Source organism: Pezoporus flaviventris, unplaced genomic scaffold (assembly GCF_033815535.1).
Source record: "Pezoporus flaviventris isolate CSIRO_AGI_PZ_B2104156 unplaced genomic scaffold, CSIRO_AGI_Pfla_v1 ptg000036l, whole genome shotgun sequence".
NCBI lineage: Eukaryota > Metazoa > Chordata > Aves > Psittaciformes > Psittacidae > Pezoporus > Pezoporus flaviventris.
The window spans coordinates 26613696-26628064 of NW_026892584.1; the positions used below are offsets into that span (position 1 = coordinate 26613696).

Genomic DNA, 14369 nt, shown 5'->3' on the forward strand with positions numbered 1-14369 from the left:
CTAGTGGCATTAGGTGAATAGTGCATGAATCCTTTTTCTCAAGGAAGTGAAGTTCTAGATTAAAAAGCATTACATGTTTTTAGCTTTTGAACAACAGGCAAGAAACATCAAGGATGCTACGTACCTACATGGGAGACCTCATAGTTAAAATTTGTTGTGTTTATTATTCTTCCTTTTTGAATACGTAAAGATAAAGCAGCAGATTTTAGGGAAAGTAGAGGATGGAGGGAACTTTATGAAAATACAACAGCATAGTCCCAGGCAGATTCTCTGTTCCTGAGCTGGACTCTTGTCTGCAGGAGCCTGGAGAGAGGAACAATCTGAAAATATAGTTAACCCCTCAGTGCAGTTGTGGAGTGGATGCGCAAGATGACAACCCCAGCTGATTTTATTTGGTTTGGTTTGTAAAGGTAACAGCAGCTCCGAGTGAAATATGTCTTCTGTCTTCATGCTTTTTTTCTTTTATTTGCTGCCAACTTCTAGAGAGTTTGTGAAATTTTTATTTTAAAGGCTTCAGAAGACAGTATGACTCTGGGATTTTGTTTTGCTATTGCAAAAATATAATGTGCTAATAACCTGTATAATTACAAACAAATAGGAATCATGATTAAAACTGGGCAAGACTGATGCCTGGCTCCAGACTTGACAGAACTTCACCTTTTCATACTCAGACTGAACAGTGATGTAGTTTTATTGTGCTAATGTTTACATTACTAATGTCCATATGGCTTTTCTGCTAAATGTGCTGAGAGAAGAAAATAGCATTAGAGTTACTGATTAAGGGAAGTAAAAGTTAGTAATATGCTGTCTGAGTTTGACAGCAGCGAAAACCAATAATTCGGTCAAAGTCTTGGATCTCTACCTATTCTTATTTAAAGCATAACTAATTTATTTGTATTCTAGTTCTCTTAAGAATACTTCATACAGAAGGTAAATGTCAAAACTTAGTCTGAAGCTAGAGAGGAAACTTCTTGAGCTAGGTGGAATAGACTTAATTTTATTCCCTGTGATTCCCAGGTCTGTATCTCAGCTTAGTTTCAGAATGATGCACAGTTGTCTGTTTATTCTGACATTCACCTGGCCCCCGTATCTGCATGAATGCCATGTCCTGAAGTTATGCAACTCTTTGTAATAGTGTGTCATCATCTGTAAGGGCTTAAAACTAGGTCCTGAACTGCAAAGAGACCAGCTAAAGAATATGGGGATTAATAAGCTGGTTTGGATCTGATCCACATAGAAAGCAGGCTGCTGTTCTTAGTTTTCTAGTGATTTCCTTCTTTAGGCTAAGGTGGAGAGCATTGTCTGAACGCCATCCAAATAAGATGAATGTGCAAGCAGTGTGATCTGGTATAGTGCAATGAATGGAGTCTGCTTGCAAACTAGTGGTAGTAAGGAACACTTTTGCACTTGTTCTTCTCTGCATGTAGCACACTCCAGGGTTGGTTTTTGTGGTGGTGTTTTTTTTTTTTTCATTTTACAGAAAATCTACAGGTAGGCTGTGTATTTCTAAAGGTTTTTATATCCAAGGTTGTTGTATGGTCCTTCCTAAGAAGGTCAGGTATGTCTTGTTATCAGAGACCTGCAATAAGATTTAATATTGGAGGTGCTAATATGTGTCTGGCTGTTGTCTGCCCATTGCTTCAATTACTATTATCCCTGAAATGCAGCTGCTTTTAGATAAGCTTAAAGAAAGAACAGATTCTTTTAGTACATATGTGAAAGTACAAGCTTCAAATTTGTGCTGCACTAGCAAGACAAAAAACAAAACAACAAAACAAAAGACAAGTAAACACAACAGGCATTCAAGCAAGACACATACAATCAATTTGTATTGTTTGCCAGAGCTAAACAAAGAAAATGCCTGGGATTTGGGGATTCTTTTATAAGCCGGTGTCTCTCAATTCTCTTGGAGTGTAAAGGGGGTGGGTGGGATGGGATAAGTACTGTTGCCACTGTACATGGCCTGTGTCAGACTCCCAGCCATTTGCTACAGTAGTGTGGAATTCCCAGCTGCCCAGCCTTGTCCAGGCTCCCTGAGCTTCTGCCAGGCTCCCCTGCAGCCTCAGAAGGCAGTAGGTTGTTGAACACCAATGTATTTATTTTTATGTTGTTACCACATTCCCAAGAGGAAGCTTGGCTATGATTTCAGTTGGTCTTACCACACTATCCAAATCCTTCATCAGGAGCAGCTGGGGAAAGAAATCACTCAGGTTTTTGCACAGCACATTGCTGGTATGCCTCCTCCCTCCCACTAATCCTTTTAATTCCAATCTTCATTTGCCATCCTCCTGGTTTTCTGTTGTTGCTGTGACTGACTGCACAAGTGGTCTTGACTTTGAAAGGTGACCTTCAAATGGTGACCTTCAAATGAGTAACCTCTACCTCAGACTACTTTGGCTACTCAGGCGCAAGATACCTTATGACACAAAAGAACAACTTTTGATGTCATCTGATTGCTTATCCTTTTCCAGGAATGGAATAACGATAACATCTTCCACATGAATCCTTCTAGAAGCCCCTGTCTGGCTGAGAAGCTCTGGATGGGTCACCGAAAGGGAACAGCTGTGTGATATCCAGCACCTTGAATCAAACTTTTCCAGTGCAGCTTCTCACACTGCAATATTGTCAACAGCAGCAATGACATTCTGTCAGCATCTTTCTCTGTAGTACTGTTTCCATGCAGAGAAAGTGTTAATGAGAAACAGAATCTGTCCACTTTATTGTATTTTGGAAAGCAGTGAAACTTGAGGTGAATCCTACTACTGTGCCTCCCTATTTGAGAGCGCAAGGAATCCATTACAGTAGAGGATATTTGGTTTCACGTTTGTTCTTAGAATTATCCTACTAAAGCCATTGTTCTTTCATGCATCATGAAAACATCCTGGATCTTCTCTCCCCTGCTGACTTCCAACAGCTTCACAAAGAGGGCAAACAGGAAGTGGGGAGGGAAAGATAATTTCTTTCCTTGCTATATTTGTTGCTTCTGTCCCACATCAGATAATGACAGACAAGCTGTAGTACCAGATGGGCCAGAAGGGAAATGAGAAGGGTAAAGAAAGACCTCTCTTTACCCCCATTCTTGGTACTCTTTGAAGGAGCAAGGAATCATTATCCATTATGTTATGTAAACCATTATGTTTGCAATGAGTAAACATTGGTCTCTAACCAGTACCTTTAAAATAGATATAAATCATCAACAGGACATAACTGTTCAAGTTTATCCAGTTATCAGAAAGCTATGGGTAAGTCTCATTAAATCCCAGCAGAGTGTAAAACTCTGCCAGAAGCAGCATTTCAGGACCTTCTCAGATGATGTTAAGAAGATGATATCCAATTCAGCTTTCACCTCTCAGCTAGAGCTGAGGGTCAGTGTTCATCTGTAATGATCAGAAATGACATTTATTCCTTAACTTGTGAGAGCAGCCTACCTCTCACACTTTTAGTCAACCTTTTGCTTTTCTTTTACGAAAGGAATGAACTTTTTCCTGTTGATACTGGTTTTGTGCCACTGAAAGGATATTCTGAGTCTCAGGACCACTGGGAAAGCAGGAGAAAGAGAAAAGGACAGTCTCCAGAAATTGGCTTCCCTTGTTGAAGAGCTAGAACCCAGCTTGAACTTTAGGAGCCTTCACTTCTGACAGGCTCAAAGAAAACTCTGAAGCAGGATAAGTAATGACTTCAGGCAGTTGGCATTTTTGCTTGCCTGGAGGCTGAGCATTGCTTGTTCTCAGTAGTTAGGTGATGGCGAACTGCCTGTATTTCCTTGCTGTGTTGGAAATACCATTTCAGATCAGGTGTGCAAAGACTAGAGAGAGGTTATATAATATCTTGGCTACTTCTGTCTCACATCTGGCCCTTTGGCATTAAGCTACTGATAGGCAGGATAACTTTGCCCATCCAAATCGGATTTTGTTTTAATCTGGCATTATTTTATTGATGCTAAAAATAGACGCCAAAATGTGTGTGAATAGGGTAAAAGGAGTGTCTGAAGTTATGAAATGAAATGCAGGGAAGAGCCAGAGAAGAGAGAGCCAGAGCAAAACAGGGAATAGGGAGCTGAATAAGGGAAATCAGAATGAAGGTTGTCAAGTACAGAAGGGCTGGGGTGAGGAGCCCATCCAGTGTCTTGTCTGTAACATGGGGAGCAGAAAGGCTCATGCTGGCTTTAACTGCTATTCCTCCACTTGTTAATGAGGCTGCTTACTGCTCTTTTCATGCAGGGAGACTGCACTTGAATGCAGTTTTGTGTACTGTTTGTGCCACCCTCCATACTCCCAAGTAAATTTTTGTGACTTGGAACTGCTGCTTTCCCCTGCCACTTTTTCCCAGTCCAGCAAGCCAACTTGAAATTGTTCCCAAAAGATGGGGGAGGGAAGGCTGGCCTTGAGTTGTCAGCTGTCCTGGCTTGCTAGTGTCAGTCACCATGGATATAAATAAACGTCATCTATTTATTGCCTTTCTTAGTTGCACTATATGTTATCCAGAGAATGTTGGGCATCAGTCTAAGATTAGAAATTCCTTCTACTCTGGGATAAAAAATCTGAATTTCTAGGATTATCAGAGCTTTTGAGGGAGAAGGGAAGTTCCTGTTTTCAACACTAAATTCAGGAGTCTTTGATATGCTTCTCAGTTCCATCACACACTTGCTGTGGGTATGATGAAACTAGCTAGCCCGAACTAGCTCTAAAAAAAGTGTTAGCATGGGTTCCTGACCTAGTACTGCTCTCATTCCTGCAGCTTGGAAGCAGGGTAGATTAGGTGCTGCTGTCTGACCAAGGCTGTGTATATCTGTGCTGGGAAAGTCTATATGGCGCTGAATTTTAGTGTGCAGGTATCCCGTAGAAGACTTTATGCAACTCCAGTGATTTCCCTGTGACTGGGAATCGTATCTGTAAAATGGAGGTTATAATTTTCTTCCCCCTATGTAACTGTTCTAAGTATGAAAGTGAAGTTTTTGAGGTGCAGTCATGGATGACATAATAGTATGTAAACGTGGACGGATATACAGGCAGATACTTTAACATCTCCTGTCAGGCAGAGAATAAAGGAGATTCCTTCTGTTGTATGTGGTGGTTCACTACAATGCCTCATATCACAAGGGCAAATCAACCCTTAAAGCTGGCTGCTATAGGCAGTGAGGGTTTTTTCTGTCCCCTCTACTCAACCAGAACTTCAGCCTACTCAACCAGAAGGAGGTGGAATGCTCACCGGTAGTTTTGAAGTGACAAAACTTCATAGAATTATATACATGAATATTTATGAAATGATTGAATTGGCCATGAGTTGTACTCATGGTAGGAACCTACATATTTACGTGTAGACATAGGAATGCCCCTCTTTGTGTTGAGACATCAAAGTAGTCATACAAGAGGAACTCACACAAAGTGATTTTAATTCAGTTTGTGAGAAAAGACAAACACTGAACTGTGCATTTCTGTAGCAAAAGGAGGGCTCAAAAGTCTCTTCAAAACAGGAAGATGAGGTTGAAGTTGGCCTTCTTTCTCATGTGCCTTTGTTTCCTTAATTTTAGCATCTTGCCAAGGGATAGATTTCTGGACTAGTATATCCTATCTTAGTACAGATGCCTGACAGTTTGGTTCCCAGTTCAGGTTCCAGACTTTCTGTGCAGTGACATAGCTGGCAATCATGCTTTCTAAACATCTTTCCAGATCCTCTGTGCTATGTGATGTTTGGCTCTATGCTGGGCTTTCAAGGAGAATGTATTTTTTAAAATATAGCAATACATTTAATAAACACCTCTCAACAAATGACACTGTCATTTAGAAGCAAGCTGATGTGCTAGATACACAAGACAAGCTTTACCTACTACATTAGCTGTAAAATGCAAACTGTCCAAAATAAACATGCCACATTTCAAAGTTGTTTAGATTTTTCTTTTTAAGGGACTGTCTAAGGTTTTTTAAGTAAAGAAGTGAAGATGACATTGACTTTTCCCCATAACCTGTTTAAGCAGGAAAATGTTGCAGTATGTAGAATTAAAATATCTATAATAATGGGAAGAAATTATATTTTCCTTGCCCCCATTTTGTTTATTTTAAAGATCAGCCTTTTCACACCCCAATCTCTCCTGCACCAAGGTCCTAAGCATGTTTTGGAGTGGAAAAATAGATTCCCATGTAAGCAAAGAAGTAAAAGGCACAGAGACAAAGCCTACTGATAGAAGGATTTTCTGCCTACTGCAGAAGGATTTAGTGCTACAGGAAGAGCTTGTGAAGAGATGAGTCACATGAGTCAGAGGCAAAGAGTGAAGAAGGCATTCTAGGGCTTGAAAGGAATGCCAAGAGTACTTTTCACACAGTAGCTGATTCAGTTAGGTTTTATCATACTGATCTGTAATCTCATCTATTACCGTAGAGGAAGGTTGTGTCATAGGGAGATACAGATTTCTGTTGATGGCTGAGATTTCCAGAGCAGTGCACAAAACAGCCCCCCAGGATTACTCAAAATCTTTGCTTTGTGTTTTTTTCCAGCCTCTGCTCAAAGAGGAGGATTAACACTGAACACCAGCTGAGGAATCCAGGGGGTTGGGGCAAAGGAAGAAGCGGCAGTGACTTCATACCACCACCCTTCCAAACACCCAGGAAAGAGTGAAGAGGAGGCCCTGGTGAGAGGACAACCCACAGAGGAGAGCATCTGAACATCTGTAGAAGATGATGATACATCTGCAAGCTGAGGTGAATGACTGCCTCTGAGAGCTTCCGCTGCCGAGTCGTGGGGTTCCCTTCCTCCCACTTCTTCCTGATGAGATGGAGATCCTCCAGCTGTCTGTATTGTTCTTCCTAAGATCCAAGTTTGAGCATAAAATCTCATTTGCTCAGCCATTTCCGTCTGTTCTAGTTTGGTAACAGCCAAGATTCTCTGTTGTCATCACATGGCAACAGCAGAGAAAAATATTAGAACATATGACTGGAGACATCCGTGTTGGTTGCCATCTTAAATTTTGGCACAGAGCCATAGAAATGATTGGTTTGAGTCAAGTCATTTCATTTGTTTGTATTGGTTATAATTTTGGTTATTAATTCACACCCCCAAAATATTTGCTGTTATTATATTAGACAGGATTTTAAATCTGTCTTTATGCTTCATTGGTGGATGCTTATGTTCTGTGTGGCTTATTTTTGTGGTTTGATTTCTGTTTGTTTAGGCTTTATAAACTTTTTTAATTGCCTGATGTTTTCAGACCCAAGATTGAACCCTAAGGCCCAGGTGGTTCCTATCACTTGCAGTAGTGGCTTGGTGAAGGACTCCAGTTAAAATTTGCTTGCATTAGAAAACAGCAGCGGCTGGAAAATGTATTGGAGAGAAGTTCCACCCATCCTTAACATGAACAGGAAGCAGCTTCAGCTGTGGCTCTTTGCTGGTGCCAGGTTACAGGAAAAGTCAGTATTTTGCAGCTTCTGCCTTGTCAAACAGCAAGTGGTATGACTACTTTTCAAAGGGTGTAGAATCTCCTGTTGTTTGTATCAGGGCCCTCAGATATGGGATTCTAACAGTTTGATCTGTTTTCTTACTCCACACCTTCCCTGTCATTTTTAGCCTGCATAGTCAGTGTACTTAGAGTGGGTTGGCAAGTAGATAATGTGGCTGACAGAAGAAACAGTGTTACAGGAGAAAAGTGTTTTCTCTTAAAATGATTGTGTTCATGTTCACTCCTGGATTGTGCATATTTTCTGTCATCCAAGACCAGATAAATTGGGAGAAGATTAAATAATTATGTTCATACTCCATTAGTTTCACTATTGCTTGCTCCAGGCATAAATTCATAGGGCAGAACATTTTTCTGTTTCTGCTCCAGTCATGCATATGACAGACATTGAATACTTCATTTGTCCAAAATACAGTTCTCTGATGTAGCTGCTCCCTTTCTTACTCCATTGGTTTATCTTTAATTTCCTAGACAATCACGTTCCTTTTCACTTTCTCTGTGTTTTTCAGCTGTGTTCTTCAAGAATCTCCACAGCATTTGTTTGCTGCCTGTGTGACCATCACATATCATCAGTGACCAACAGATCTGTAAAATCTTGTGAAGTTACTTTCAGATCATGTCCCTTCTGTCTGTAATCATTGAATTCCATTCATGGAATTCTCTGAGATAGGTGGTTCTACTTGTGCATCGAGTTGTTGGCTCATGATTAGTGAAAAGTTAGTTGCAGAAGTTGTTACTTCAGATTTCTGCACATCCTGAGCAGCTGTGGGTTTCAAGACCTTGGGTCTGACTTCTCACAGCCTACTGCTACATGTGGTATTTGCTACAGCATCCAGCTCTGTTCCAGAGCTGTCGATGGGGCCATTTCCCTCTAAGATTTAGCTTCAGTGAGTAACAGATTCTATTCCTTTCTTCCTCCTAGGGGGATCTAGGTTATCCTTATTCTACTGGGTTTTATGTGCAGGATTAAGTAGCTGTAGAATATACATCCTTGTGGAACTCTCATCTCTGCTTTTGTTCTCTAGTTTCTTCATTCAGGTTGTCACAGCCACCACTAAAAACTAAAGAGAGATTTGGAGGATAGAGATTTAAATTCACAGCCCAGGAAAGGTGATTGTCTTCATAGGATAACTGTTAGAAACAGTATTCTTACATCTTTGTTTGGCAAATTACTGGTTAGTGCTGGCTCATTATGAACACAGGTTACTTGTTTTGTCGGCTTTGCCAGTCTCCCACCCACTCATTTTGGGATAGATTAGTACTCAGCTGTAGCCAGCATGTTTTGTGAACTTTGCATTGCATGTTGGACGTAGCCAGCACCATGTCTATAACTGCGATGACTGTGTACCAGTGTATCAGACATCTTGTCTCTAAGATTTTTGAAATATTTGGAGAAATGCACATTGTGGTCTAAGACCCTCATGTTTAAGGGATGAATTTTGTCAGCTCCAGGAGCAGTGAAGTCTTGCACCCTTTGTCCCTGGAAAAATTTTCTTCTGCTTCCAACAAATAAATAAAAAAACAACCAAAAAACCCCCGAGCCTCCCCTTCCCCCCCCAGAAAAACCAAACCAAAACAGGGATCTCAGGATGGGTCCTTTACCTCAAGCCAAACACCTAGACGCTGAACTGTTCAGCTTCAGGATGTTTTAGGGCAGCCAGAGCATCAGAGGAAATAGCAATATTCCTTTGCCTTGTGTATCAGCTGATCCCAGCTCTGCACACAAATGCTGTTACCTTGGGAGCACGTGCAATAGAGAATCAGGAAAAATCCTGTGATTCAGCCTCATATTTTTTCCATCTCAGCCTGGACTCCATGTATGTCTTTGTGCATGGTGGGTATGATGTACTGAAGGATAACATACATATTTTGTCTCGTTGCAGCTGCTACCTCCACGTCTGTCCCTTTTCAAAAGAGACTGGTTCAGTTAAGAGATTTAATGGGGAGGCATAAAACTGTTTCCTGGATGTCTTAGAGAGAAGGCATTTTACAGGAATGTAAAATGTTTTCTAGTACAAGGGAGGAAAGGAGATTAGCAAATCATTTTGGATTTATAATAGATGCACATGAGGGGAGTACAATTACATATGTGCTTCTCAAGTGGGGATTAGTTTATCTCTGCTTTTATGAGATTTACTTCCCTGTATTTATCAATGAGTTTCCTTGAAAGTGCCTTTGTTCACTGTGAGAAAATTACCAAAAGAAAGTTCCAACATCTCTCATCATCTACTTTAGTGGTGAGACTGGACAGTGTAAGCACAGAGTCCCCCTCTTCTCTCCTGCTCAGTGATGTTTGCATCACTTCTACGTTAAGGAGTCTGTTCCGATGATGGAAAATCAGTCTTGTCAGTCTTGAAAGGAGTAAGGTCCACATCAGAGTCCTGGAGGCTGAGGTAATGCAGAATTCATACAAGCTTTTTGTGTTGTGTTCAAGTGATGGGTGTACCAGAGCATAAAAATTAAGGGAGGATATTGTTTTTATCCTTTCCAGAAGTAGCTGACTTGTGCTCAGTACATGAAGTATCAAGTTCACTTTCACATGGTTTTGCTTGGCCTTTAAAACAGCTTCACAAGTCGTGTGAGTGCCAGCAGTGGGACATCATATTATGACACTGGGTAAACTACTTAGTCTTGGATGCCAGCAAGAAATACTGAAACTTCTATTCTCAAGACAAGATATGCTTTTGGACGATCATTGTTTGTGGAAATGCTCCTCATTATGATGCCTGGAAGGTCAACACACATCTCTGACACTGGTTCCACACTATGGCAAGAGGCTTTGGTATCAAGACCTTTGTTTACTAGTAGGAATCTTTAATGCTGTGCCTCTTCCTCATACTGGAATATGGGTAATCTCCATGTGCATGGAGTTGAATGGCTGGCAGTGCTGGATCATTCCTCTTCTTTACCTCTGAAGGAGATCATTTACTTACAGATGAGTTTACAGAACAGACTGGATTCTCAGTTTGCATTCTTTTGGGCCTGTATCTTTTACTAATACAACAGTTCCAATCATTCTGGATTATTTGCAGGAAACAAAAGTAGTCTGGCCCCTGACTTATTGTTGTTAAGGTTTACTTGATCAAACTGCCAAAGACTTTTTCCTTAGTCAGTCCTACATTTGCTGCTTATGATAATCCTGGACTCACTGTTTGAATCTGGATGGGTTATTTGCTGGTGTTTAAATAGTTGGATTTTTTTAGTTGCAGTAACTGGCTGGTTGATCCTCTTCCTACTGTTTCCTTTCTAGACACATTATTCTGTGGATCTGTCTTAAGTTTCTTTCAAAAGAAACTTCTGAACTTTATTTAAACCTGAGACTTGATGTCCTTTTTTCTAGAGCCTCATGTTTCTAGAGCAAGGGCGTCCTTGTTTATGCCAAACACCAGGAGGACCTTATTTTATCTTTACAGAATTGGGTCAGTCAAACAGTCCTTGAGATAGGTGGATAGAGCACAAAACATTCATAGTTCTCTTCATGCAGAAAGTGGTTAATTGGAAAAGAGGTGAGCAAGGAGGACTCTAAGTGAGAAGGTGAAAAAGTAAATGTTCACAGTCTTGCCCACTAGAAGTAGTAGCATCAAATGAAACTAACAGAGATCAGATTCAAATTAAAAAGGGAAAAGGAGTGTGTGATTTTTTCTTTTTTCCCACAGTGTGACCTTTGGAACTCGGTGTCAATTTATTGTGGATACAAAAAAGTGTAAAAGTGTTTTGAAAAGAGAAGTAGACAAATCCATGAAAAGTTAATTACTAGGGCATATTAAAATTAAAAAACAAGCAGGGAATTTCTAAGACTTTTCAAGTGGCTATTCTGGGGAAGTGGCACAATGGACTTTTCCAAATTTTAGGTTGTCTGTCAGACATGCTGTTGACCACTGTCAGAGAGGTGAGCTAGATGATGTTGTAGTCTGAATGTTTTATTTTGACACTTGCAGTACAGCCTGATAGAACAGCCAAGGCAAAGCTGCCTTCCATGGCAGCGGCATGTTCCCCCAGAATTCACTCTGTGGTGTTTGGTTCTCTAAGAAAAGTCTTCATTGCTAACGTCTGTCAAGTTGTCACATGCAATTTATCTACACTTCCACCTGAGTGGGCACTATGTATTGCAGAGGCTTTCAGAATGGTGAAGCTCTTACAAGAGCATAAGGGACACCATAATTCACCTCTAGATAGGGGGGATTTGGAGGGAAAGTCGGTTGCTGTATGGAAGTAATCCGTAATATGATGTTTGTAAATGGTTAATCACTTAATTATGAAAAATGCTACTAACTGAAACTCTTATCTTATTCACTTCTCGTCATCTTTGTCTTCTGAAGTGTTTAAGTGCAGAGAACCTTCCTGGTGAGTGTGCACAACCACAGCACATTTAAAAGAACTATGATACCTGGTAACTGCTTTTTCCCACTTTAGAAAGCTACTGTCCTCTTCCAAAGAATAAGATTAAGTTTCCTTTTTGCCTTAGACATGAGTAGTTGGAAACACAAGCTGATCTCCAAAATTATTGAATTCTGAGTTTTTGAAATAACCCTCCCTGTGCAGTTTTAAGACAGAGGACAAACTCCACTGAATTAAAGGTGACAAACAAGACACCAAGTCTGTCCTGAGGAGTCTGCTCTGTCTGTTACCTTACCAAAAAAGGATTTTACTGGCTCTTGTTGAAAAAGCGTTTCCAATTTAAAGGAAAGAATCCCTGATCACTGTGGAGACCCTGGTGTGAAGCCTTTGCCAGTGGTATTTAGTGAATCATAGTATTCCCTGGCGAGAAGAGTAGACTTAACAGGGCCTCTTCTCTACAAGTCCATGCCTGCAGTGCACAAAATGAGCTATTATTTTCAAAGGAGTGGCTTCTTTATCTGACCTATCAGACAAAAAAAGATAGAATTGGCCTTAAAAAAATTGATGTAATTGTTAAGAATTTGGAGGCTATTAAAAATCTATCTTTTATTGCCAGAATTTTTATTATTTGTTTGGGGCAGGTGGAAGAGGTGCTGTTATCTCTAAAAGCATTGTACTTTTGCCTGGTGGTGTTCCAGGATGTGCAATAGAAGATAACCCCAGAACATTAGTTCAGTTTGGTGTCCCTGCAAGAGAATTTTAGAAAATCTCATTTCACCATATTTATAGCATTGTTAAAGTCTAGTCTCCTTTCCCCAGACTAAGAGGAGACACGTTACTGTAGTCAGTGTGGTTAGGTTCAAAAGGCATACAATCTCAAAAAAACAACTCTTCTGTGGTTATTGATCTGATCTATGTCTTAAGTACTACCATGTCAAAAGTCAGGAATGGATCTTTGAAAAGTTCCTCTACTGCCAAGTCCAAGTGTTTGACTGTCATCACTCCCTCATTCTACTATAAAATTTGGGCATTTTTCTGAGACTGGGGAAGAAAAACAACAAGGGATTTTTCTGTGTTTTCAGTGATTGTTATATAGAATTCATCTCACGTTTTTCAAGTGGTTTTACTTTATTTGTACGACCTTCTTAAAAGGTCATGCTGTGTTAGATATATGTAATATACATAGGATGTCTGTGTTATTCTTCAAGGTATGCAGATGGACAGCTGTGAATCTTCTGGGAGGGCAAATAAAATTGTAAATATCCCATTAGTGTCACTATTTACAGTACTCACACTTCCAGTTGCCTGATGCTTCCCTCCATTCAAATCAGGATTGTCTTAGCTCCTGAAAGTGTGTTTTTGCCACTATTTCTAATTCTAGAAATTCATCATGGAATACATTTTGTCTATAATATCATCTGGGAATACTTTTTTTTTCTTATCCACAGACCCACAAAACTTGTCTCCATATGTCTACTGAAACTTTCTTAGGAAAAATATCGAAGAATAAAGTTGGTGGCTCTTCCTGCCAAACTGTGGCTTTGCAAGTTTCGTAGGTCTTTTGAATGATGGCTTGGCTGAGACCAGGTGAAATTGCTAAGGATTAAAGACAATTTAAAATGTGTAGTCAGCACACTGTAACTGCTGCCACACCAAATCTCCCTGAGGTTTTTTGCCATCATCCTCTTGATTTTGCTTCTTCATATTAGCACTACAGAGCAGTTACCATTTTAGAGATTTCTGTAGCAAGTGTCCTTAGAGGGGGCAGATGTCAAATTGTGTCATGCAAAGCAGCTTGTTGCAGGCTGGATGTCTTCCAGAGACTCTTGTTGCAAGTCAGGCTATCTGCTACTGCTTTCCCCCACAAGTGGAATTTCATACAAATCCTTGAAAACAGTGGAGATCTCCCAGGCATCTGGTCTACCTGCAAGAGGGTTTCAGCACTTGACCATAAATTTTTGTTCTGAGAAAGGACCAGAACATGGTTAACAAGACATTCCCCAGTCATTACACTTCGTGCATTGCACATATCCTATAAGATTTGCCCCTGGCTGCACAGCAAATCTTTGTTTTGTCTGCTTCCTGAAGAGGAGGATAATTTCAGGAGAAAAAAGAAATCCTTCTGAAGAATGTCAGGAAATCTCTGGTTTGATATAACCCAGTTGGCTCTTTCATCAAGTGATGTACGTGCACTGACCACGATATATTATTACAATGTCTCATGCTGATTTCTGTATGTGGTGAATCAATATCTGTAAACAGCTAGTGAGAAATGTGTTGGCAGACCAGAAAATGAAGCCACCTTTGCTTTCTGCAACATGCATAACCCCTACATGTAATTATTTCTTGCATTGGTCTCTGGACAGCAATGAGGTATCATCCTGCCTAGCCAACTAAGTGAAATGAGAGCTGAAGAATATCACCCTGCACAAAGACCAGTATTTCCCTGAAAGAGGGAGAAATAAATCTTGGTGTTCAGAAGATGCCGCCTGAAAGACTGGCATTCTTTGGTATAATTTAACAGTGCCAGCATATACCACAGGGGACAGTTTCTGTCTGAAAGCTGTTCACTAAGTTTGCAGGA

General features: G+C 40.4%; 1 protein-coding gene across 1 annotated transcript in view; it reads left to right on the top strand.

The window, feature by feature from the left end:
- The window catches only part of TTLL5 (tubulin tyrosine ligase like 5), a 132544-nt gene extending 125786 nt beyond the window's left edge, over positions 1 to 6758 (top strand). The window contains 2 exon segments of the mRNA XM_061463629.1: positions 1481 to 1558; positions 6492 to 6758. Of these exon segments, the coding sequence (XP_061319613.1) occupies positions 1481 to 1558; positions 6492 to 6532 (119 nt within the window). The 3' untranslated portion in view covers positions 6533 to 6758.
- The last annotated feature ends 7611 nt before the right edge of the window (positions 6759 to 14369 follow it).